This window comes from Leptinotarsa decemlineata, unplaced genomic scaffold (genome assembly GCF_025532065.1).
Source record: "Leptinotarsa decemlineata unplaced genomic scaffold, Ldec_3_MD MMD2_tig00026354_RagTag_RagTag, whole genome shotgun sequence".
Taxonomy (NCBI): Eukaryota; Metazoa; Arthropoda; class Insecta; order Coleoptera; family Chrysomelidae; genus Leptinotarsa; species Leptinotarsa decemlineata.
In genome coordinates, this window is record NW_027412702.1 from 23,975,620 (window position 1) to 23,999,041 (window position 23,422).

Below are 23,422 nucleotides of genomic sequence, written 5' to 3' on the forward strand. Positions count from 1 at the left end.
CAGTGATGGGGAATGTTCCTCCTGACGAAAATCAAGTAGTTTTCATAAAAGAGCTCTTAAACAACGCATTTTGAACTTATCATTTCAACTTTTTTCTTTAAAAAATTATTTAAATACTTGAAAAAGGGGAATGAAATAATGCATTCAACATTTAAAGGGATTCGTTACTATTTCACTATTTGGCAACATCGGTTATAGCTAATAAAGGACAATGAATATGTTACCTGTATGAGACAAACAAAGATGACATATTTCAGAGGCGTGCTGTTCTGTTTACTTATGTTCCGAGTTCCAAAACATTATGTGACATATGACATTTTGTGCACCTAACCTATTTTCCTCTATATAAATAAATAAATAACAAAACAACTGTTGTTTATGCGGCTTGTGGAGGTAGTATTGAACTTTAATTTATATTTTGCCTCAAGTGTTGATTTAAAAAGATAATTTTCCTTTTTTAAAGTAGATTATCTACTTTAAAAAACTTGATTTAGGCACTGTTGCCAATATGTGAATTAGAAACAAATCCCTTTAAAAATTAAAACCCAACATTTGAAATACCGATCAGAATACTTTTCGAAGTGAATTTGAAAAACTCCTGAATTAAACTCAACTTTATTTTGTTCAAACTTGCATTTGCTGTAATAACCCAAATTGAGGAACATTTCCCATTCTTCGGAAAACGCACGTTATTTTAAATTTTCCAGATAAATTTTTGCCAATGTTAGGTCACCAAATTATTACTTTTTGTATACTTTGTGTAATTAAGAATTGAAAAATATTCAGTGATGATATTTTGTTAAAAAATCGTATCATCAAAAAAATAGCTCATTGATATAACCAATTCCAGGTTCAATGAAAATAATAATAATGATAATATTCTTTATTGCCATAAAATCAACATACAGGACATAGCAACGTCAAATGATTTCAAAACATGTACAGAACAGAACACTGTATAAATGAATTATGGTGCAATACGAAAACACATTTTTTCAACACCAATTCAAGGGAACGAGACTGATGGAATGGGTGTAATGAGAAGATGGGAGAATGAACGCAATATGCTCAAGAGGCTGCACTGTTTTCTGGAGACTTGGACTAAATGGACAAGTCAGACAGCTCCCAAGGTACAAAAAAAACCAAAACGCAAAAAAAAAATATTGAAGTTAAAATAGGATTTTATGTTCGATATGTTATGCTAGTAAGTTTGAAATTTTTTCTTGTCACTACATAGTATAAAACAAAGTCGCTTCCAGCTGTCTGTCCCTATGTATGCTTAGATCTTAAAAAGTATGCAAAGAAATTTGGTGAATATTTTTTAATAGAGTGATTCAAGAAGAAGGATTCGTAAATGAACACATTTTTTGCGCTTACATTGTAAACGCTGGCCGAACCTTACGAGATAATAATAATAATAAACAGCTTTATTTCAGAGTAGATTACAAACTTTTATTGCAAAAGGTCGGTAACATTGAATGAAATGGCTTCAAACAAGAAGGTACAGATTTTTTTGTTATAAATATTTTTAAATGAATGTTCCAGTGAGATATGCGTTCAAATCATAGGACTCTAAGTCTATGAGAAGTTTTTTTAGTTCCCTTTTGAAAACCCTAATTTTCTTAGTCCGTTTTATTCTGTTAGGAAGATGGTTGAAAAGCCTGATTGACATTTAGTGGACGCTTTTTTCAGTTGCTGTTAGTCTATGAAGGGGATACATATATTCATTTGTTCTAGTGGGATACTCATGAGCAGGTATATTCTCAGTGAAGAGGTCAACATAGGTCAAAAAAGTCGGCGATAGTATATGTCTATCTCTTACGAATAACCCACAATAAATATTTTTCATCCTCGAGAAACAATGGCTTATTTACGAAACGATTTCAAGCAATACAGCATTAATCCTTATCCAATTAAGTACCTTAAAAACATTGTGCATTTAATATAGATCAATATGGCCCTTTACAGCATATTATTTAAATTACTATTTTCGAAGATATTACAGATTTAAAATGCAGGGACATAGCGGTTGCGGCGGTACCGGCCGAGGGGACGGCGGCGCGTGCCTATAAATAACGCGTCAAAAGTCGCTCTTCAGAACTTCATGATCAGCATTTATAATCTCACGCATTTATATGATCTCACACATTTATATGTATACATATTTAGTATCAGCATTGCACCCGTGCCGAGCCGGGGCGGGTGCTAGTCTACTTTATTTCTGATTTCTCTGGGAAGAGACTGGTAGGCTTCAATTGTTCTATATTGGGATCCTTTTTCAAAAAACGAATAATTATGAGATGTTATCCTAGTTCATTTTGATTTCTTGTGTTTATGTTCATTTAAATAGCATAAGAACTACAATTATTAGCGAAGATGTTGAGTGGCAAAAGTGACCAGGTGTAAGAAATATGGTATTTCTAGATGCTTGTTTGCATAAAATCTCTGAAATGTAGATTCAGCAGCAAAAGTTTCTGGCATCAAAATGATGTCGCAATTGACATACAATTTTCAATGAATGATTTATATAAACCTCTTCCATCAGTCAAAATTTCGAATTGTTTCAGGGCTATCGATGAAAACAAGGAAGCGGCAGCGATATTTCTCATCCAAGCAGGGTGTGATTTGAACTCTCCGAGGATGCCTGGTCCGAACGGAGCAGGGGGGGACGAGGCCAAAGATAAACGATCGCCTCTGCATCTGTGTTGTCAGTGGGGATTGGAACCAGTTGTTAGGGTGAATTTGATATTGATACATATTTTTCCCTAATCGAAGTTTTGGTAGAAAATTATTTTGTTGATTTCATTTGATGACTTTTCAGACTTTGGTAGAACACAGAGCTAACGTGAACATTAGAGATGCCGAAAATAAAACGCCGCTTCATATCGCCATAGAAAGTCAACAAGATGAGATAATATCGTTGCTGTTGAGCGTTCCAGAAATTGATCTGAGCATAAGAGATAAAGCGGGTTTGAGCCCGTTTGCAACCGCATTAACTTTTAGAAACAATAAAGCAGCTCAGGCAATTCTGGACAAATTGCCAAGTGCAGCGGAACAGGTAAATACTAGCAAATTACCGTGAAGTTCTTTTATAAATAACTTTCAAATCTAATGTGAGCTTTGAGTCTACAATTAATGTCTTTATCGAAATTAACATTTATATTACTGAAAGTTGATGGTTTCAGTTCGATGCAAAAGGTCAGAACTTTCTTCATATCGCTATCAAGAAAGGAGACATTGAGAGTGCTTTGTTTCTTCTCACAGTGCAAGTGGATGTCAACTCTAGAGTGCAAGATCCGATGCTAACTCCGCCCATTCATTTAGCTGCTCGATATGGGAACGAAACATTAGTGAGAAGTCTAATATTAGCAGGTGCCAGAGTGGATGACAGAGATGCTCAGAAGTAAGCTTAATATTTGCATTTGATCAACGGAGACAGTCAGGGAATCCACCATTTCTCCAATAAATTTACTAATCAGGCAAAATCATCAAATATTATTGACTACATATATTTAATTAAACCTCCGGTGTAGTTTGAGAAAGAGGAAAATTACTTTGTGCACATTTCACGAAGCTGTTTGGATTTAAGATGAACCTTATGAGGTCTTGAACTTTGAAATCATTTTTGCTTTTCTTATTTTCATATCTTTTTTTATTAATATCCGATCTTACTTAGGCTTGTCGTTTTCTTTGCTGTTGGGATCTTGTTTTGATAAATTCATATTCTTCTAGACGAACTATTAGTACTAATTATTGTGATAATGTATCTCAATTCCTAATTATTGTTGTAATGACTACTAACCTAATATTTCACAGGTTGCTACTTATAGCAACAGAAAAAACAAAGATCTGTTTGGATAGGACATTTTTTTGCTGTTTATATATCTCGTTTTTCGACTTCTAGACTGAAGGCTCCAAAGGTCTGTTATCATGTACAGGTCTCAACTATTTCAAGCATTTCTTATTTATTCTGTGGTCATTTTCTTTCAACTTCACTTCAACTTACTTTCAACGACACTAGACTTTTCTGGTCTATGAAATCGAATAAGTGAAACGTGTTTCATAAAACAAGTTATTGTAGCCCACATAGTTTGACCAACTTACTTTTCGTCGCAATCTTTACAGCTTATTTCGCGAATCCCAGGCTTATTATTCTCCATCATCTTATTTCTCGTGTTGATCAACTATTGTTGAAGGGTATGAACAGTTTTGAAAGATACTTCCATGGTCAGTTCATGGTTATTAATTAACGATACTCAATCTGGGTTGCGAAATCGATATAGTTTTGAACTGTTTTGTTGAACATTCTGCAGTCTTATACATAGGAGTATCCATAGCTGAGACTTAAGTGACACTTGAAGTTTTGGGAGACTGTATATTTTAGGTACTGTAGGACTAAATACTTTGCAAATTTCTGCCCAAAGTCGAAGTAATCAGGTTTTTACAGTTCTTGAGGGCATTTTTCAATCCTGAAACTATCTTATAGTGTGCATTTTTCAGTATTTCATTTATTGATTATATATCAATACTTAATACTTGATCAAGTATTTAACAAGTGTCGTTTTTTGGGATTGTTGAATGTCTTTTATTTTAAGTGAGTTTCTCATGTTCCATTGATATGAGTGATTGATATCTTCAGAAGTATAGAGACTGAAGATGCTAACCAGTCGTGGCGAAACGTTAGGAAAATCATAATAACCAACATCAAACAATCCTGAAAACCGACAGCTTCATACAAGTTAGTTGAAAACGTAGTTCTGTAAGGACAAAAAATGGAACACAATTATTATAAACTCATTATTTTTGTTAATTTATATTGAAATTTTTTAAGAACCGGAACTATATTAATGCAGTATTATTTCTTCTTAGACGTACTGCTCTTCATGTAGCTTCCGAGGCTGGTAACGGACCAGCAGTATCTGCCTTACTCCAAAATAATGCAGATTGTGATGCAGTCGATGTTGAAAATGACAATGCCCTACATATTGCTGTCAGAGAAGGACACCTGAATGTCGTTAGGGTATTACTGACTGAATCTACAATAGACGCCGAGGCGAATAATTTAAAGGTAATTCAGAGTAACATATACAGAATCCTGCAACAGTGACTCGGTGCCTTCATTGAACATTCATGATGCATATTAGCAATGTCTCGTTAGCATATTTCTACAAAATAATTTTAGACATGCGTGTTACATTTTTGTGTAGTCAGGATCACTTTCCCCAAATATTCAACATTCTTCTTTGTTTACTTCAGCCAAAATACTTTTTCTTTAATAAATTTCAATTGGAAATCTTCTGAAAAAAACAACTCGGGACTAGGATCACAACTTTGATCAGATTTCTAGGATGCACTTTCCATCCTTTGGGAGATTTATCTCTATAGTCAAAAAGATTTCAATTCATGATTCAGCAAGAATAATGTGTATCTCATGAAACACAGATAATTTTGCAAAAAAAAAGAGAAAAATCCAAATGTTGCATTATCTGCAGAAACTCACATGGACTTAGATAGGGTTCAATTGGGGCTACATAGTTGGTTTAAAAGACATGTTTTTTAAAAACTGGCTAATAAATTTTTATAGGTATTTTTCGACTCTTCTCAGTAGATGAAACTATTGTTAAAGAGAATTGGGTCAACATTGTTAGCAATTTTGTGTGAATCAAGTGATCTAACATGTGGAATAAACAGGTCTTCTACGTAGCTAGCTTGTATGACCTGCTGTGGATACTGATGCATTGTTGCATAACTCTATAGAATATGGAAAAGGAAGTTGATTGTGAATCATGATTTTCAAATTTTCAGGGTCGAAATCCTCTTCATGAACTCTGTAAATTAGGAAAAGAAAATGCTGCAGCTATTTGCGAACTATTTTTAGAGTGTATGCCGAATTATCCTATAAATAATCCTGACATTATGGTAAGCAAAAATTATAAAATGATGTTTCTGTATATCAGGTGTCCCAACACTGTATCTGAATGATAAGGTCACTTGTATAAAAATTATAAGGCACCAAAAAGGAATGTTTTCATAATTTTTTTTTTGTATAACACAAACATTTTAAATGGTCTCTTCATTCCCTACTCAGCCCACATTTTTTGCAAGCCACAATGTGCCTTTCCCAATCATTAATTTTTCAAAAAAATTCTGCTTCTAATGAAAAAACTCCTAGAATGATATATAACATGCTGGTTACCTCCAATAGGTAATTTCAGATGGAATAAGACGAACTAATATACAGAATATTAGCAGTATTCTGCGATTCTATTGGAGCAGTATTCTGCGATTTTTCAAAAGCATTCGACTGTATTAATCACCGAGTACTGCTCAAAAAATTATATTGCTATGGATTCAGAGAAGTGACACTCGACTGGTTTGCAAGCTATCTTTCGAACCGAAATCAGATTGTCAAATTGCCGAATTGTTCCTCTGATATCTCAAAAATAAACTGGGGAGTTCCCCAAGGATCCGTTCTTGGCCCAATTTTTTTCCTTATTTACATTAATGACCTTAGTAAGATTGATATACATGGAACCTTTACCATGTTTGCAGACGATACCACCATACTATGGCATGGAAGTGATATAGAAATTCTGAAAGAGCATATCTTTCTTGACTTACAGAAAGTTAAAACGGAAATAAAACCAAAATCCTGACCTTCAAGTTCAATTATGAAAATTTGACCTTGAATGAACAAATCATAAATAACAATACCAGCATAAAATTCTTAGGTATATACATTGATGATAAATTACGATTTGATGACCATGTAAGGACCATAAACAAAAACCTAGCATCGGGCTGCTATGCAATCAGAGTTATCACTACGGAACTTGGAACAAAGGCAGGCAGAGTGGCTTACTTTTTTCTCATTGAATCATACTTAATGTATGGCATTTTGTTCTGAGGTTTTTGCTGTTATCAGCTAATGAGCTCAGTAAAGCTAAGTCCAGGGATCACTGTAAACCACTTTTTATAAAACATGGAATTCTGACCCTATACAGTATTTTTATCCTTGAGACAGTGTGCTTGATGCATAAGAAAAAATCCAATATGACAATTGTAAGAGCATATAATACTCGTCAAAAAGACGACTTACCCCTACCGCTACCAAAAACGACATTAACAAAAAACTCTCTCATATTTGAGAGTAAAAAACTCTTCAATCATCTGCCAAGCCAAGTAAAAAATATATCATGCCCAAGAATCTTTCGGAAAACCGTCAAAAGCATATTTTTGACTAAAGGATACTACAGCCTGCAGGAGTATTATAGTGACAGTATCTTGGGCTAACTGTAGCTTTTTGCATTTTACCTATAAGATTAAATTATCTGTATTCTATATTTATGTGTGATTTCATCGAGAGATGAAATTTTTTTTATATATTTTTACTTATATATAAAGATATACAAAGATATATGTATTATCTATTGTTTATATCTGCAAATTTTAACTATTTTATATAAATCACTAACAAATTAATAGGCATATACTATTGTATTGTACATGTAAACCATACTTTGTCAACAAGAGTCTTTCCTCTTAGACAATAAAGTACATTGAATATTCTATTTGAATAAATCACATAAACTTGAATTGAAGTGGGCGAAAAACATTTAAAACGCCTTGTATAAAAATAAATAATGGTCACTTTCAAGTGCAACACTGCACAATATGAAAATTCAAATATTTGAAGAAACTAGTGCAAAGTGGCTAAAAAAAGTCAGTGCTGTAAAAATCAAATCAAAATATACTTTATTGTCCGAAGATTTGCATCTTATTAATAAAGTCCACGAAATGCAATGTAAATATAGAAAAAATTTTAAAAAATTATAAATTTAGATATAAAAAAGTTCCATAAATGTATAAATGTAAATAAATAAAAATGTATAAATAAAACGCCACCATGTATAAAGTGATAGTAGTACATCGTCATTATCAGAGCCTACATCACTATATTATTTTGGAAAAATTAATTACTTGGCATAGACGTATTGTGGTTCAAAAAAATAGTACTGACTAGTGAACATAGACTTTTTTCTCGTATATCATTTCTATCGAAATATCGGCTAAATACACACTGTTGGAATACCCGCTATAATTGTTACAGAAAGACCCTTTTCTACTGATGAATAAATCAATCAATCAATATTTTCTCTTCAGGGCAATTCACCTCTACTTCTAGCCTACATGAAAGGTCACGCAAATCTCTGCCGTGTTTTGGTCAAGGCAAACGCTTGCCTTTCTACCGAAAACTGCGAAAGAATAACGATTTTCAATTACCAGGTAATTAAAAAAAAGGCAAAAGGCCCACTGGTTAATCTGTATCTTGAACTATCGTAGGTACCCAGCAAGCAACTTCTCAATCGCCTTCTGGATCAACTATCCCAACCCGCAACTTGGACAAGCACCGACTCGTGTCAAGAGTGTGGCAAAAATTTCTCGATCACAGTCAGAACACATCACTGCAGGCACTGCGGTAGGGCACTTTGCAGCAAATGCTCTGATCAAGAAGTGCCAATCATTAAATTTGGAGAAAACAAACCGGTCCGGGTATGCAAAGTGTGTTTTGATGTTTTGAAAACCGGTGCAAGCTAGACTGGATCTGTTCTTGCTGGATAAGAACCGAGTTTGGATGTTGTCGATTGAAGTGAGCGAATAGTATGATTGCGGCAACAAATCAATAACCGAGGATGATAATCGTATCTACTAGATAAATTCAACATCGCCTCAAAAATAGTGTATTTATCCAAGTTTAATGTTTTATATATCTGTATAAATAATGTTTTACGATTTTATTAGGATCAAGCCATGACTGAATGTGATGAGAAGTTTATATCAATAACAACTTTGACTGAAAACATTTCAGAGTTCTTGACTCATTATTTAGCATGCATCAGGTATGTTTTCGATTGTTAAATATATATTGCACATGATTTTTCTCTTCACTAATTTTACTACCAAAGAAATACTAACGTGAGGAATTACTGTCAAATTATATTTACTAATACATTCCGTTATCTGCGATATTCACCAAGTGAACACATCTTTCAGAACCAGAAGTTTCAGATTTTCTATGAGCTCTTATACTTGAAGTTATTTTTACGTTTGAGTTGAAGATTGTAGAACAATCTTTTCACACTTCACTGTCAAATGTTCCATAAAATTGCTTTATATTAGATTATATATTTTTTGCAGTTTGTTTTTTTTGTTATCAATTTTTTATTCGAGGAACACTTCATTGTGAAATTTTCATTTAACAGTTTACAAAACCGCAACATGTGTTTCACTATACAATAGTTTCCTCAGGCATGTAAATTGAGAATTATGCTTTTTACACCTCATCAGTCCAAATTTGAAATGAATATAAAGCCTTATTCCTTCTTTTGAATGGTAAATCAGAGCAAAGTTCTTAGTTCAAAGTTCCAATATTTGTATCACTACTTTTTCCTCAAGTGTAGATGTTCGCACAAAAAACAAACTCAAATTTTTAAGTTTGTATGAACAACCCTAATTCGTTAGTTTCCATATCAATATTCATCACATTGGAAGACTTTTGTGAATGAAAGTCAGATCCAAGGATGGTAATGAATTTTTTTGGATTTAATGACTGATAATTTGTTTTTTTCCTTATGTTCAAGAAGATTCTCAGCCACATGCCAATTCTACCAAGGAAAGAGTTGAAGATTTGAAAGTAACAATAGAGTGAATTGGAATTAGAGAATTCCCTTGAAGATTTTTTAATGATTTCTTTCTGCGATCTACTCCATAGCTTTATCAGTATATTTGCCGTTCTTAGACTTTTGAATATTGGAATATTTAATGCAAAATCTAGTTTATATGAAATGATATAAAAATAGATTTTCATCAAAGGGTATTTCGTAATGTTACAGCCAAAATAAACTTAGTTTCCTATGAACTGATTACTTAATCACAGCAAGGTTTGATTACATAATAGGAGTATTTTTGATGACGAAGAATGTATGTATAATGATGAATAAAAAGACTTCAGAAAAGAGTGTATAGGTTCTATTAATGATTGCCTGGTTGTCATTCAATCTAAAGTAAGTTTCACGATAGTTTAGCTTCAAATTTGTTTAATATCCTCCTACATCATTGCAATCTGTAAAGAACTGATGTCGAATGAATACTGAGGTACAAGATATATTTTTCTATACCTGATTCGTTATTAATTGAAATTCAGTCTGAGTAGCAGTTGGTGTGGAAATATTTTTTTTTGCAGTTTTTGGTACAACTGATATATACAAAACAATCTTTTTTCATTATCATACCATCTTGAATTGAATGAAAAAATGCAACCGCAGAAATCGGTCAATACCTCTGAACTTTCAATCAAGAACCGCTCTGGTTTCATTAATTGTGTTTATTATCCTATGTTCCATTAAACACTCTATATTGTGTAATGTTACTTCAATATATATTTTAATGTTGTTAACAAGTTCTTCAATAAAATATAAGATTTTTGGTACTTGTATTCATTCATTTCTTCATTTTACTTACTGAATACAAATTCAAACCAAATTTGACATCGAATAATAGTGCTGGGTTTTCGCTTGCGAGGTTTTCATGGGATTGACAACACAAACTTAGTTCAAAAAACTTAATAAACCTGATAAGTATCAATTGGAATCTCTGGCATGAAATTAATCGATTGAAAACACTTTCACCCCTCCAGAACAAAATGCCGCCGTTTCTCGACGCGCGTTTCGCTATCCAAGAGATGATGAATAAAACACTTCTAAGAGCGACATTCATTTTATTCATTAGCAATTCAAAACTAGCTGAGTTCCTCTAAAATCGAAATGAACAACTCTTATAATTTAAAAAAATATGATCCTGTGAAGACTAGTTACAGGCTGAGTCAAAAATATTGCATTTTTATATTTGTTATGTGAATTTTGAAACTCTTTTCTGTAGATAAGAGGTTACATATCATGTAGAATTGATTTTGTGTTTATGAACAATGATTTTGAAACTGGTGTGGGCATTATTCTGTGGTATTTGAAGCAGGAAGAGGAAATTCTGCTTGGCCTTTTATGCTGTCCAATGAACTCGAAAGAGATAAAACAGTCTGAAGATGACAGCTTGGGTTGAATATACTTTTTTAAATATTCAGTTATATGTGTAATAATTTGTGGAGAAAAACACTGAAGAGATATATGTCAGTAATTTATTATACGTTGGAAAACTCTTAGACGTTCAGGAAGAAACTTCCCTGAATCACCTAAAAATTATATCGGCAAGCAATTTCTCAATTCTTGCATGAGAATAAAATTTCACAATAACAGTTTAAATGAAACTCTCAAAAAGATCCACAAGTCTCTTGATTTCCTTTCTGTTTTCTGGTTAAGAAAAAAGTTATGTTTGTTTTATTTATATCGATTTTAAACTTGAAAATTTCTTCGTAGTTGTCATAGTTTATATAAATTTCCATTATTAAAATATTAACCATAACATTTGTTGATATGATAGGTTACCCCAAAGAAAGGATGTTGGAAAATGAAAATTCGGGGTTATATAAAATAAGCTGTGGTCTGTGACAAAAAAAAATATTGGTCAGGCTAAGAACGCTATTAATACTCGTTTCAAAGAACACACAGCACAAGACCAGAAAACTCTAGTGTCGCTCAACAAACCTTGAAGAACGGCCATAGAATCTTAACACAATCTATACTAGAGGTTAGTTGAAAAGTTTGAAACTTTTAGAAACCCTTCAAAAATAAGATTATCCCAAAATGTGTGTATCCTTCAATTACAAAACCATCTTCAAAAAGTTAGCCATGAAATAAATCAACGTTGAAGAAAAATATAAAATGACATCAAAATCTTAAAATGATCGATAATTTTGAATACTCATTAAAAGGATACATTCTAGAAGCATGCCCCTCTATAATTTTCATGGATTGTGTAACCTCTTCCGCTTTGGCCATCATTGTATAAATGCTCTGAAACAGTAGTGTTGCACCAATTGATCCTGTCTATTGGAACCTAATCATACCTTGATATTTGAATCCATGGCATCAGACATCTTTGCCACCGCATTTTTGTAAACATCTACGTTGTCTGCTGTAATTGACGATATCTAAAACCAAACAACCAATTGACAATAAAGATCCGAAATAGTATTGCCAGTTGAAAAAGTCAGCCTTCAAAATCAACTCTTTGCATGGAATATTCGACCTAATAAACATTCGAAAAGTAATTGAGTAGAATGTTTCAACTGACACATAAGCTCATAAGAAAGTACATACAGAATGTAAAATACCAGAGAGATTCTCTATCAAGTTATCAATCGATGTCGCCATTCTATGTGCTTCACACTCTAAATCATTGATTAGAGCAGTATCAAGCTGTCCAACTTGAGGTACAAGTAACTGTCGGTAAAGAGGGCTTGGCGTACAATTTCGAGAGTTACTAGATATAATGGGCGTATCTAAAAAAAACGTTCATCACAGAGAGACAACAGAAGTATGGCCAATGAAATTTGTTCACCTTTTTTGGCAACGGGGCTAGACAGTCTTATTTTATTTTCCAAATCTTCTGCAACAAAATGTGTCATATTCCCTTCTACATGGATGGATCCTTCCAGATTCAGTGGAACCAACCTTTTAGAACTCGGTGAATTTTGGGTGCAAGGTAATGTCATAGGTCTCTGCTTGATTTCATCTACTAAAGATATGGATTCTAGAGTTGATGATATTGGTATTTCGCTCTCCGGACTGAAACCAGATTTGAAAGAAATTTCACTGTATGATTGTGTCATTTGCTGTGATATTTCATCATCATCTACGTCTTCCTCCAGATCAGCCTGTGGTTTTTCTAGTGTTAATGGTAAATCAGATCTAACAGGTCTCTGAAAAAAACGAACATTTATTAAAGATTAATTTTGCTAGGATACCAGCATTATTGAACAATGACCACTCCTATAATATGAAGTAAACGATCATTGGGTTCAAAAATCGTATCCCCAGCAAGATTGCTGCTGTAGTGTAGCGAGCTGATATAATTTTCAGGTTCAAGTGTAGATAGGACATTATTCCACCCAAAAGCTACCCCAAAATTGGTTTTTGTTTTTCTTTGACTTGTAAATTTTTTTATTGACGATTTGATGTCATTGACAGAATAGACCAACTAGATGGTATCAGACATGTCAATTCATAATAGAATTATTCAAAGTAGATATGATCAAAAAAGTTAGTTAAAATCTGAAGTGTATATAGATTGGAAAAATTATTGATAAGATTTTGAGGAGAGATTTCTCGGAGAAAAAGCTATAGAGAACAGATAAGATGGACACTTGTCTGATCATAAAACTGTTACAAAATAATCTAATCCCATCATACTGTGAGAAAGATGTGAAACGGTTTAGAAGAAACAGATGTTGACAGACATTATACTACTTACAATGTAGAAAGAAACGCTCGGCCAATAGTGGTGTTTACATTTGATCAATATAGCTGGAAGCAATAGTTGAATAATGTATGTGCCCAACAAAAAAAAATATCCTGTTACTAAAAGAAAGCTGATGAAAGAACTTGCATCTAAGCTCAACTAACAAAATTAAAAAGAGGGGTTGAAGTAAGATCAGTAAATCTAGATATCATTGTCGAGAATGTGCTAAATTATACAAAGCAAAATTATTACCAACTTACAGCAGGTAATGGAGGGGGCAATTTTGGGGCAGGTTCAGTCGGTGGGGGCGGTGAAGGAGTGCTAAATTGTGACTCCATTTTGGATACAAGTCTATTTTTCAACACAAGAGATCAAGTATAAAAAGATACAGATCAACACCTCTCAACTTCCAATTCATTTTCCAAGTTGAGGTGGAATTAACTTGAAAACTTTATTCTTTCTAATTCCAGAACTCTGAACAGCTGATCTCTTCAACAAAAACCCTATAATTTGACATGTTTGTTCTGTCTACTGACAGATTAGTATATGTGTTCTGTGGTCCTTTTCAATAGATAGCATAGATATGATAATACACAAGATGATTACCCTGATTGATTCGACGGATTCTATTGGTCAGTTCAAAACGTTAACGCGTTTTTTTTTGGTTGAAGTATTCCATAAATTTCTGTTTAAATTAAGAACTCGTGGAAGTCCCAGCTTGAGAAAGCTGTTATATACTCAGAGTAAGATTACTCTGATATTATATGCGAAACACGTATAGCGGTTTTTAGTTGAAGTAATCATTTTCATAGGTTGAAAAATATCATACCCAAATGCTTTAGATCCAGGCATTATATAACTGAAACACTATAAAAAATTTCTTTGTAGTGTTGAAATTTGAAAAAAACCAATCAAAAAACAGTTATGTCAATCATGAAACGCATGAAACAAGTACAAACATTTTTAAATGAATATGGCTCTGCCTCATAGATATATAAATATATACTATATATTTATAATTTCTATGCTTTGCGTTGAGTTACTTTATTTTTCAGCAGTTTTCTATATTTCCTAAATCAAATCTAAGAGCCACAAATTATTTTAAAAAATTCCTAGTATTCCAAATATTGTTAAATCCTACTATGAACACGGAATTTTTCAGTAACTTGACACATCTACAAGTTGTGTCAATAAATTAAGTAAATGATTATTTATATAAGCTTCTTTCTTAAAATTGTAAAGTTTCCAATCAATTGATTTCCAAAACTTTAGCCATTTTAGGAAAGCCAAGTGAATAAATCTAAAAATTTATTTTAGTAAAAATAAAATTTATATACACACCAATTTACTGACCAATTATATTGTTTATATTATGATGTAATTTTTCACTCCCTTTTTAATCTATTTCTTGGAATTAATAATTTTTTAGGATGCAGGAGGTTAAAAAGCCAAAAAATATTGAGGAACATAATTATTTTTTCATTAGTTTTGATCACTCATAGATATTAATTTATTGAATGGGTAATAACAAATCCTTTTTCTATATGTATCTACTTTCTCTTTCGCAGAGGCCAGCCTTTGCCCTTTTGCTTCGCTTGCCAACACTGCAATAGGCATATTTTCTCTGTCTAAAATCATCATTAATTAGTTCAAGGTGTTTGTGAAATCATCAATTTTGTATTAATTTAGTTACTAGATTTAGATTTATACACTAACTTCTATTTGTCGCATGGAAGTTTAACAAAGTACTACTATTACCATGTGATGAAATCGGCCGATACTTGATGAAAATTCCTAAAGTATTCAAGAAACGCTTGATTGTGAAATTTCCATCAAACAGTTTTACAAAAACCTAACAGTGTTTCTTTGTACAATAGCTTCTTCAGGCATGTCTATACTCCACACCTATATGCATGCCTGAAAACACATGTTGCGTTTCTTGAATATACTATTACTACATGACATTAAGATACACTATTTCAGTTATTGCCATAATAACCTTGTAGTAAATTGTGACACTGAAAGGCTTCTCAGCCATTCAAACAACTAGGATTTGTAAGGAAGTTGATCAGTTTCATAGGGCCAGCCACAGTTGCGGCAATTTTCAATGTCCATTTTTTCTGTTCAGCTTTCTTTCACCAATCAGTCTTTTCGTTTGTCTTTGTCCCTTCACATCCATGAGAAATAATACCTTAAAATGTTCAGGAAAGATCAAATCAGGAGAAAATAACATCGAATGGAAACTTATTTATTCTAAAAACTTATTGGCATCCCAACAAAGTTTATTGTATATAACAAATTCTACGGTGTTCTAAAAATTCTTACAGTTACTTCAACTTGCTGAAGAGATCTTTAGTAACACAGTGATCCACAGCATGTAACCAATCAAAAAGTTCCTCCATGCATATTTCAGTGGTGCGTTTTCGAGAATTAACTCTGTCATTGCAAGCTTGATACTTCTCAGCTAAATTTTTACAATGTTCTGTTTCTTTGCATTTGTCCTGAAAATGAAATATCAAATATTTTGTTTTCACTATGATGGGTTTCATACCCTAAGAATTTGCTGGGGGTCTTGTAATTCTTCCTCCTCCTCTTCTTCCTGAGCTTTCACAGAGAGTAATTTTGGAAAAAATCGGTCGAAAAACATTTTTACAAATTGGTTTTATTAGAAGTAAAAGATCGATTCTTTACGTAACAAGAACAAAAATTTGCTGAAGAACTATAACTGACAGATTGAAGTTGACAGGGAAATTTGGCATATGACAAGACAATAGTCAGAGGTGAGTTCTTAAAAATAATCATTTCTTGAACGCTACGAACCAGAATTTTTGAGAACGGTTACCTGAAATCATATTATTGTTGGTTACGTACAAAATATGATGGTTGGGTCAATTGTGTTATTGATAATCAATAGCTAAATTACTTTCCAATTATTGTGGGAAAAATGAAAATCTGAGAAGACCTCTCGCGATGAAAAAATTAATGAACTAATGGTAAATTTTATGATTATTATTTACTCCACTGTGTTATCATGCATATTCGAAAAACCAAATATTTGGGTGATTGTGAAAAGTGCCCAAATAATTTTTTTGAGATGTGTTCTTTAATGGTAGATACACATTTTGGTGTGTAAGGGTCTGTTCATGAGAGGAAAAGGGAACGTGTCCATTGTCCCACGACTAATGAATCTTTAGCTGGAAATGACGAATAAATTGGATTCAATGAACAGAAACCTGTGTAGTTCATTGTTTTCATCAGACAATTGTGAAAATTGATAATAACCGTAACTGTTTGGTGCTAAAAAGCTGAAAACTGGTGAGACGGTAGCCGAGTGGTTTGTTCAAGTCACCCAATCGATCGTGAGGTGAAATGGGGGTTCAAGACACGTTGAAAGGTTATACCTCATTAATTCTTAGCTCGCACAAGTTTCTACTTGTGAGGGTTGTCATTTGTAGGGATGCGACAGCTGGTTAACGAAAAACCAGATTTTAAACAAATTCAAAACAGTAATCCTTTTTATAGTTCTTCCATACGAATCAAAATATTGGTTACTTTATGATTTTGGTTAACTATACCAGCAAATGAAAGCAAGTAAGTTCAAAAAATCACGAAGAAGAAAAAGTCATGTTTTGAGGTTCGGTTTTCTTTGAGTAAACTAAGTAAACCTGAAATAGTTCATTTTCATAAGACATTAAGAAATACATTTTTTTTAATGGCGGAACGTATAATACCTATCCAAATCGAACAAGAAGAAACTCACGATGAGAATGTCATCCGACTATCGGAACCAATGGAGCAGCTGGTTATTGAACAAGGACCAGTTCCAGTCCAAATTCAGGAGGATGAGATTGAAGAAAACGATGATGTTGAGAAATATTTCAAAGAATTTGATCTGTTTGAAGGGCGGAATGAATATTCTCTAATTAGTGCTAATGTTCCGGAAAAAATTATTTTGATAATTGACAGAGCACAAGATGAAAAATGCACACCTTTTCTTACCGAAAAATCAAAGTTTTCGCCTCTTAGTATGCTGAGAAGAATTGTTAAACTGTTTCTGAAATTGAAACATATGATTAATGCAGATCACGAGTTTGCTTTGATGGTTTTGAATGAAAATGATTCTAGTTGGCAGTGTGATTTTACACGGGATCCAAAAAAGTTGAATTATAATATTGATAGAATCAAGCAATGTGATGTCGAAGATTCTTTCAGTCTAAACTCCTTATTCACTGAGATAAGCAATCATGTACAACTTCCAGATTTTGACAATCAACTTCCACCAAGATATATAATTCGCCCTATAATACTCTATGGTAGATCCTACACTATCCCAGCTCTGGAATCAAATGCTGAAATCAGTAAATTATTGAACAACCCATACTTTGTGGTTGACACTCTATTTACTCATGAGCCTGTAGACAGAAGTAACAACTGTAATAAAATATCTGAATGTTTACAAAAAATTGATCAAAAAGGCCTATCTTACTTTCTGCCCGTCGGCAGAGATACATCTAGGCTTCACAAATCTATGGCTAAACTATTGGGACATCCGTTACAAAGGCCCGTTCAGAAATTGCAAAAAATTTGAAATTTCTAGTCTGACGACTTAACCTCGTATACAGTCTTTTTTTATATATATAAAAATAATGTAATAAAACATATATACTTGAATCAAATAAATATTTTGTTGCTGCAATTTAAATCTATTCGTCTTCATTAATTAATTGCATAGTCAATAGGGCATAGAATAAATGCACTATAGGAAGTCAAAGTAAGTTGGATATCATCTCTACATGTTTTGTATATTCTCAGGTTTTTGGGGTATCTCTAAATTACTTGTCAGTCACTAGTAATCAGTTTGGTTTCAAACCTTTTCACTTTCAGAATGCATAGTGCACTTAACCTCACAGATATTACTGCTTGTACAGAGTCACACTAAGGAATGACCGATTTTTTTTATATGCGGCTGAGTATAGGAACAATTTCTAGGTGGAGTGTAGAGACACAAATTAGCAGATTCTTCAGTCATATCAGATCAAACTGTTTGATCTTCCTCTTGAAGATGATCGAGACACGTGTCGAGGTGTTGAAATAACGGTTTGGTGTTGGAAAAAACTCCAGTAATATTCAAGAACATATATATTTATGTTACACTGTTTGGAACCTTTGGTGTAGTAATGAATATTACTGGAGTTTTTTCCCAACACCAAATTGTTATTTCAACACCTCGACACGTTTCCATCATCAAGTGATCATTTTCAAGAGGAAGAATAAACTAAATAGACTTACAATGTTATCCTTATTTACACCATAGATACCTCTTCTACCTTTCAATTTAAAATGAAACCAATATGGGAATGATCAAAATATTACCGACTTTCAACTCGAAACAATGTGGATTGTGAAAAAAGTAAAATTAAGTTGGTTTTTGGTTTGAAATTCTGAGTTAAAAATTGAAATTCCCGAATTACATTGTGAAAAGTAAGGTTAAGATTTTTCGCCCTACCTAGAATCCGCGGGAGCCAAAGTTTCAACTGTCACGAAACACGAATGTATGTCGTGTTTGAAGTTCCGAAGTAATAGATTGAATCAGGAACACGTTTGTTCAAGTTACAAACGAACAATCCTTGTATATATCATAATTTATTATATACAACGTGATAACCTTTTATGTCATCAAAAATTGTAAAAAATCTAAAAATAATTTACTTGGTTCAGGTGACTGGCCATTCGATTGAACAATGGCTAACACTTTCAAATATTTAAATAAAATATCCAATAATTTGAGGTACCTCTTCTTGTCTGTATTATTTCCATACAATGTTTATTTTTCAGAGCAATCTCTACCACTCATCCAAAAAATGATGCTTGGCTTTCTAAAATCTTTGTTAGGAAAATCGAACCCACCAAAGAATCCCACAGTCGTATGTTGAGCGATAAGGAAATAATTTACTCTCTGCAAACACATAATTACAGACCAGATTCTAAGGTTGCATATCTGAACAATGTGTGAGTGTACTTCAGCCAAAAAAGTTTTTCAATTTTCCCTTTACCGAGTGACAAAAACTAATACTTATATTTGTTTTTGTAACATTGTTTTCTAACATATATAAATCAAAAGAGAAACCTCTACATAAAACATCAATTTTGCATGGAACTGGATTTTTTTAATGATTAATGAATATTCCAGAAAAAATACAGTCAACTTTATAGGAGCCCAAGATTCATTAAAAAAAGATGTGGAATTGGTTGGATCTTGGACAGTAAACGTAGGTGATCAAGATCAAGCTTTACATTTATGGAAATTCACAGGAGGTTATGAAACAATTGATCAATTTAATGCTCTAGTGGGTAATAGCCAGGTTGGTATATTTGATGTGATTAATAATTCCCTTTCATCAAACTACTGTTGAAGTGAAACACGTATTAGAAATAATCTTTATTTTGAAGATTTGTAATTGTCATCATGAACCGCATGAATTTTGAGGTAGCGTAGGAATAGCTTATGATCTACATAGTTGAAAGCCTTGTATTGTGTAACCACAATTTTAAGAGAATATCACTTCTCACCACCAAATTTTTATTTTCAATTTCACCATACAACAGGATACATTCAGGACTTTTATTGGACACCGATGAGACAGTCACTCCTCAAAGGCAATAACCCACAAAAAAAACTGTATGGTGGTCAGCGGAGGGTGTGAATCACTATAACTTTCTGCAATCGGGCCAAATTATAACAGCATACTCCTATTGTGAGAGCACTGGTCAATAGAAGAGATATGGACTTAATCCACAACAACGCTCGTCCGCACGTTTCACAAATCACTGTCCTAAAATAAAACCAATTGGGTGACAAAATTCTGCTTCACCCACCATACTCCCCAGACCTCACGCCAATCGACTACCGCCTGTTCAAGCACCTCGATAACTCTCATAGATAGAACCTTCGCCAATTAGGGCCAGGCAAAAATGGCCTTCAACGACCCAAACACAATTTTCATGCTGACGGAATTGATTGACAGTTACATTGGCAAAAGTGCACTGATTCAAATGGCGCTTATTTCGAATAAATTTGATGATGAAGTATAAATAAATATATCTATCTATCATAAAAACGGCCAAAACTTTTGAAACAACCTATTACTTTTTTAACATTTTGTTGCATAACTTGAACATCTGTAAATGATCCCATTTTACCTATCGAATGAGATTTTATATAATTTTTGCAGGAATTCCAGAAACTTATCGATGAACAGGGTAAAATCGTGAGATCACGTCACTTACAGTACCTTCTTGCCTTCAGTTATTGGCCTCAAATTTTACTCAGGGAGCCAAAAAATATTTATGAAATCAGGAGTTATGCACTCAAGCCAGGAACAATGATTGAATGGGGCAACAATTGGGCTAGAGCTATCAACCATCGACAAAACAATAATGAAGCTTTCGCTGGATTCTTTTCACAAATCGGGAGATTGTACAATGTACATCATATTTGGTGTAAGGTTTTTCATTCTTGAGATGAGATGCAAAGATAATAGTATCATTTGTAGGTTATAGCAATTTGAATGGTAGAAAGGAAACGAGAGAAAGTGCCTGGCGGTCACCAGGATGGGACGAATGTGTTGCTTATACGGTTCCTTTGATAAGAGAGATGCACTGCAGGATAATGGTGCCAACAGAATTTTCGCCCACTCAGTAGTCTACTCTGAAGTCTTCAAATTATCAATACAAATGCTACTAGATCAATAAGAATTGGTTGGAAATCAAACTTGAAGTATCTAGTATCATTTTTAAAGTTGTAAATATGACTTGATATTAATATTTACTCATCAACTATAAGCATTTTACCTAATTGTTTCAATATCTTCTTCCATTATTTCATTGCATTTTATTAATTGATATTCTTTAAATGCCATTTTTTTCTAATTGAGAATTGTTATTTATATAAGATTGATGTATATTTCGAAATATATACTGGAAAAATGTTATTGATTCCAATTGTGTAACTCCAATCATCGATTCAATAGCCTCTTTGGAGAAAGAGTGTTCTACTGAAACAGCATTCAATAATATTCTCAATGTGTATATTTTCGTCACCAGTACATTTTGGTATTGGAAAGTCTTTCCACCAGGTTGAACTAGGTTAGTTCTCACATAATTTCTGGGAAAGTTCTAAATAGTCACAGCATAACTATCAAATATGGAAAAATGTCAACAAAGCTTTTGACAAAGTTAATCATTAGCTATTGATCCATAAACTTTGGTTATGTGGTGTTGATTGGCAAATATTGCAGTGGCTCAAGAGCTATCTTACGGAAAGAACACAAATTGTTAAGAGTTTATCATTACTATTCTCATACCATCGCAGTTACATCGAGTGTTCCACAAGGTTCACATTTGGGACCATTATTGTTTAACCTTTTTATCAACGTTTCCATGAAAGCGAAGCTTTCCTATTTGCCGACGATTTCAAATGTTTTAAAATAATTAAAAGTGAAGCTGATACCTTGTGTCTACAAAACGATATAGTTGCCTGTCTAACTGGTGTTCGCAAAATGGTGTGTCTGAATGCATCCAAATGCCAAATTCTTCACTTTCATCCAAAACATCACCCAATCACTTTCGAATATAGTATAAATAATCGGACCTTACATTCTGCTATTGAAACCAAAGTTCTAGGTGTGATCCTAGACTCCACACTTAATTCAAAAATCTATGAAGAGAACCACTCGTGATTTCACCAACATCACTGCCATTAAATCTCTTTATTTTTTCCTGGTTAGATCTTATCTTGATATTGTTCCAGAGTTTGGTCCCCTCATTACGTTACACAAAAAGTGAAAATCGAGGCCGTACAGCACAATTTCCTGCGATTTTCCTTTAAGATGCGTGTATACGATGACTACTACATTGGAATGAATGCATTGCCTTCTCTTGAGGCTCGCAGAAAACATCGGACTATCAGCCCCGAGCTTTTCTCAAAATATTCTTACATGTCCCCAGTCGTTCAACTAGACAGGTGCAAATGTTTTACTACGTTTCTTTTCACAGATTCAATTATAACCTACAAATCTTTAATGTATCAGTTTTCCGCTTTAAAAACCATATTCTTCACCTAGCCATCTAATACTCTCTGCTTGTGTTGTTGTATTGTGTCTCGTGTTACTTGCCTGTAAGAATTTTATTAGTTCATATTGTTATGAATTTTAATTTTTCTTAAATAATCTACTTGTTATCTTATTTCGGAATAGTATTATTCTTATAATTTACTCTTAATCCACTGTATTGCATCAAGTACTACATAGCACTCTACTACTTATATCTGAATTGGGCTTGCCCATGTATATAAATAAATAAATAAACTAATACTTTCTGATAACTTGATGATGGAATAGAAACCAAAACTAACAAAGGTGAAATGAGTACTTGTTAGATTACATACTTTGGAGTTCAGAAAATGGGTTATCATGTTAGAATTTGAATGCTCTAGGTCCTAGGTAACTGGTACTAGGTAATGTTACTACTGATGATCTCATGTGTTTTTTCATAAACCAGATAAATCCCTTGTGAACGACATCACTTTAGAAGTCGAGATTACCGAGATTTTACCTTTTAAGTTACGATTACAAGCGCAAATCTTATGATATGCAGTGAAAATCCATGTTTTCACCACATGGATTTTCACGTTCACGTTTCAAATCAACGTTCACATAGCAGTTATTAAATTAAGTAAAGTAAACCCCTCTTGCTAACCAACTGGCTACCATTAAATTCACAGGTTATTCTCACAATAAAACAGAATTTGAAAAATGACGATATCATGAACTTTGGTAATAATATTAGAGATTAGCTGAATGCTCATCAACTCAGAAGCCCAATAAATGACTGATTGATGCTTCGCAATTTAATTGTATGAAATAAATGTTTCATTTTTTAGTTTAACTACTATTTTGGTCCCAATTTCAAACAAACGTATAGATGATTATTTCATCAAAATCAGACCACT

General features: G+C 33.1%; 5 protein-coding genes across 6 annotated transcripts in view; 3 read left to right on the forward strand and 2 right to left on the reverse strand.

Annotated features, from left to right (window-relative positions):
* The window catches only part of LOC111506796 (rabankyrin-5), a 52,663-nt gene extending 42,164 nt beyond the window's left edge, over nucleotides 1–10,499 (forward strand). The window contains exons 10-16 of the mRNA XM_023161999.2: nucleotides 2,568–2,736; nucleotides 2,822–3,058; nucleotides 3,186–3,403; nucleotides 4,870–5,068; nucleotides 5,806–5,919; nucleotides 8,164–8,286; nucleotides 8,344–10,499. Of these exons, the coding sequence (XP_023017767.2) occupies nucleotides 2,568–2,736; nucleotides 2,822–3,058; nucleotides 3,186–3,403; nucleotides 4,870–5,068; nucleotides 5,806–5,919; nucleotides 8,164–8,286; nucleotides 8,344–8,598 (1,315 nt within the window). The 3' untranslated portion in view covers nucleotides 8,599–10,499. The remainder of the gene's footprint in view (nucleotides 1–2,567; nucleotides 2,737–2,821; nucleotides 3,059–3,185; nucleotides 3,404–4,869; nucleotides 5,069–5,805; nucleotides 5,920–8,163; nucleotides 8,287–8,343) is intronic.
* Nucleotides 10,500–11,177: 678 nt separating this feature from the next.
* Nucleotides 11,178–13,945, reverse strand: BORCS6 (BLOC-1 related complex subunit 6). Of its 2 annotated transcripts, none has more exons than XR_012467795.1 (6): nucleotides 13,674–13,945; nucleotides 12,514–12,874; nucleotides 12,287–12,454; nucleotides 12,020–12,103; nucleotides 11,890–11,966; nucleotides 11,178–11,356 (listed from the first exon to the last, which is right to left on the reverse strand). XR_012467795.1 is itself a non-coding variant. In XM_023162001.2 (6 exons), the coding sequence occupies exons 1-6, from the start codon at nucleotides 13,749–13,751 to the stop codon at nucleotides 11,311–11,313; spliced, it is 828 nt and encodes a 275-aa protein (XP_023017769.2). In that variant the 5' UTR covers nucleotides 13,752–13,943; the 3' UTR covers nucleotides 11,178–11,310. The 2 variants fall into 2 exon arrangements, 1 of the variants encoding a protein (XP_023017769.2); XM_023162001.2 differs by having other exon boundaries at nucleotides 12,273–12,454; nucleotides 13,674–13,943.
* Nucleotides 13,946–15,645: 1,700 nt separating this feature from the next.
* Nucleotides 15,646–16,152, reverse strand: UQCR-11 (Ubiquinol-cytochrome c reductase 11 kDa subunit). Its single transcript, XM_023162006.2, has 2 exons — nucleotides 15,965–16,152; nucleotides 15,646–15,914 (listed from the first exon to the last, which is right to left on the reverse strand). Exons 1-2 carry the CDS (start codon nucleotides 16,058–16,060, stop codon nucleotides 15,741–15,743), a joined length of 270 nt encoding a protein of 89 aa, XP_023017774.1. The 5' UTR covers nucleotides 16,061–16,152; the 3' UTR covers nucleotides 15,646–15,740.
* Nucleotides 16,153–17,021: 869 nt separating this feature from the next.
* LOC111506797 (BRISC and BRCA1-A complex member 1) lies at nucleotides 17,022–18,115 on the forward strand. The gene has a single exon (XM_023162000.2). The coding sequence runs from the start codon at nucleotides 17,126–17,128 to the stop codon at nucleotides 17,999–18,001; it is 876 nt and encodes a 291-aa protein (XP_023017768.1). The 5' UTR covers nucleotides 17,022–17,125; the 3' UTR covers nucleotides 18,002–18,115.
* Nucleotides 18,116–19,042: 927 nt separating this feature from the next.
* Nucleotides 19,043–21,408, forward strand: Nipsnap (protein nipsnap). The gene is made up of 5 exons (XM_023161998.2): nucleotides 19,043–19,201; nucleotides 19,249–19,422; nucleotides 19,604–19,775; nucleotides 20,646–20,913; nucleotides 20,967–21,408. The coding sequence occupies exons 1-5, from the start codon at nucleotides 19,155–19,157 to the stop codon at nucleotides 21,113–21,115; spliced, it is 810 nt and encodes a 269-aa protein (XP_023017766.2). The 5' UTR covers nucleotides 19,043–19,154; the 3' UTR covers nucleotides 21,116–21,408.
* The last annotated feature ends 2,014 nt before the right edge of the window (nucleotides 21,409–23,422 follow it).